Source organism: Amblyraja radiata, unplaced genomic scaffold (genome assembly GCF_010909765.2).
Source record: "Amblyraja radiata isolate CabotCenter1 unplaced genomic scaffold, sAmbRad1.1.pri scaffold_1054_ctg1, whole genome shotgun sequence".
In the NCBI taxonomy this organism is placed as follows: Eukaryota; Metazoa; Chordata; class Chondrichthyes; order Rajiformes; family Rajidae; genus Amblyraja; species Amblyraja radiata.
The window spans coordinates 28876-31143 of NW_022630236.1; the positions used below are offsets into that span (position 1 = coordinate 28876).

Sequence of the window (2268 nt, forward strand, 5' to 3'; positions counted from 1 at the left end):
TAGAGAGAGAGATAGAGAGAGAGAGAGGCTGAGAGAGAGACAGAGACAGAGAGAAAGTCAGACAGAGACAGAGAGACAGAGAAGGACACAGAGAGAGACAAAGACAGAGACAGAGAAAGAAATAGCGAGAGAGAGAAAGAGAGAGAGAGAGAGAGAGAGAGAGAGAGAGAGAGAGAGAGAGAGAGGAGAGAGAGAAAAAAAGAGACGAGAGAGGAGAGAGAGAAAAAAAAGAGAGGAGAGAGGAGAGAGAGAAAAAAAAGAGAGGAGAGAGGAGAGAGAGAGGGGGGAGAGAGAGAGAGAGAGAGAGAGAGAGAGAGAGAGAGAGAGAGAATGCTGGAATAACTCAACGGGTCAGGCAGCATCTGTGGAGAAGATAGACACAAAGTGGCCTGCGTAACTCAGTGGGTCAGGCAGCTCTGTGGGAAAGGAATGAATGGGTAATCTGTTGCCACTATGCTGCACATAATTATATAACGGTTTACCTCAACCATAAATGCACCCAATATGTGGTTAGTAATGTCCGGGTTGCCAGCTTGTTGACCCTCTGTGTTCCCCTCCTGCAGGGTTTAGAGACCGTTGCTGTGGACGGATAGGACCTTGGGACGTGAGCGGCCATCGATTGCGGCCAGAGTGGCGCGCGCACCCCCCCCCCCCCCCCCCATCTACTCGGTGTGCAAGCTGAGCTTCGAGGGGCTGAGCTTCGATGGAGGACCGCATGGCGGGGCACAACACGGAGAAACGTTATGAGTGCGACGTGTGTGGCAAGGCCTGTAATTACCCGAGCCAGCTGGAGACCCACCGGCGGGTGCACACTGCAGAACGTCTCTTCGACTGCTCGGAGTGCGGCAAGAAATTCACCAGCTCCAGAATCCTGCTGCGGTACAACCGTATGTACTCCAGCGAGAGGCCCTTCACCTGCTCCAACTGCGGCAAGAGCTTCAAGACGGTGCAATACCTGAACTCCCACCTGCGGGTGCACACGGGCGAGAAACCCTATGGCTGCTCCACCTGCGGCAAGAACTTTGCCCAGTTATCGGGGCTGCGGGATCACCGGCGGGTGCACAGTAGTGAGCGGCCCTTCACCTGCAACGACTGCGGCAAAGGCTTCACCTCCTCCACCAACCTGATGAAGCAACAGCGCACACACACCGGCGAGCGTCCCTACACCTGTGCTCACTGCGGCATGGACTTCACCCAGTCCAGTCAACGGCTGTCCCACCAGCGGACCTACGCCGGCAAGCGCCCTTTCACCTGCGCCCAGTGCGGCAATAGCTTCACCCTGTCCAGCGGCCTGCTGGAGCACCAGTGCACCCACACTGGCGAGCGCCCCTTCACCTGTGCCCAGTGCGGCAAGGGCTTCACTCGCTCCTCCCCTCTGCTGTCCCACCAGCGGGTGCACGCCGGCGACCGTCCCTTCCACAGCCCGGTGTGTGGAGAGCGCTCTGCCATAGCCTCGCATGCCCTATCTCACCAGAGCGTGCACATCAGTGGCCAGCCCTACGAATGCATGTACTGCGGTGAGCAGTTTGACAGTTCACGGGGGTTGCGGCAGCACCGGCGGACCCACGCCTGCGAGCAGCTGCTCCCACTGTGACAAAAGAGCATGGGGGCTGCGGGAGAACCAGCCGATACACACCTGAGAGAGACCCTTTGTGTGCGCTGAGCGTGGCAAGGGTTTCACCCGCATGTCCAGCCTGTTTCAGCACCGGCGTACACACAGCGGTGAGTGTCCCTTCCCCTGCCCGTCCTGTGGTAAGGGCTTCACCCGCCTTGACCGGTGGGTGAAGGCGGGTGATGCACCGGCGAGTCCACACCGGCCAGCGCCCCCCTTCACCTGCCCGTTCTGTGGCAAGGCCATTGCCCGTTCCTCCAGCCTGCTGGCACACCGCCACGTGGATAGGCGCTGTTTAGATAGACACAACATGCTGGAAGGAATGGGTAACATTTCGGGTCGTTTCTTCACTCACCCATTCCTTCTCTGCAGAGATGCTGCCTGTCCTGCTGAGTTACTCCAGTACTGTGTGTCCTTTTTTGTAAATCAGCATCTGCAGTTTCTTGTTTTTAAACCATTCTGGTTAACCCTCTCTGCACCTTCCCCAAAGTCTCCCCATCAGTCCTGTAATGGAGTGACCAGAACTGTATGCAATACTCCAAATGCTAACTGACCAATGTACCTTAAAGCTGCATATATACATTCCTCTCTCCCCCTCCCCACACTCTCCCCCCTCCCCCACTCGTACACAAATTCTCTCAACTCCACCCTCTCGT

General features: G+C 57.0%; 1 protein-coding gene across 1 annotated transcript; it reads left to right on the forward strand.

Moving 5' to 3' along the window:
• The first annotated feature begins 634 nt into the window (after positions 1-634).
• Positions 635-1913, forward strand: LOC116969704 (gastrula zinc finger protein XlCGF7.1-like). Its single transcript, XM_033016490.1, has one exon. The coding sequence runs from the start codon at positions 704-706 to the stop codon at positions 1592-1594; it is 891 nt and encodes a 296-aa protein (XP_032872381.1). The 5' UTR covers positions 635-703; the 3' UTR covers positions 1595-1913.
• The last annotated feature ends 355 nt before the right edge of the window (positions 1914-2268 follow it).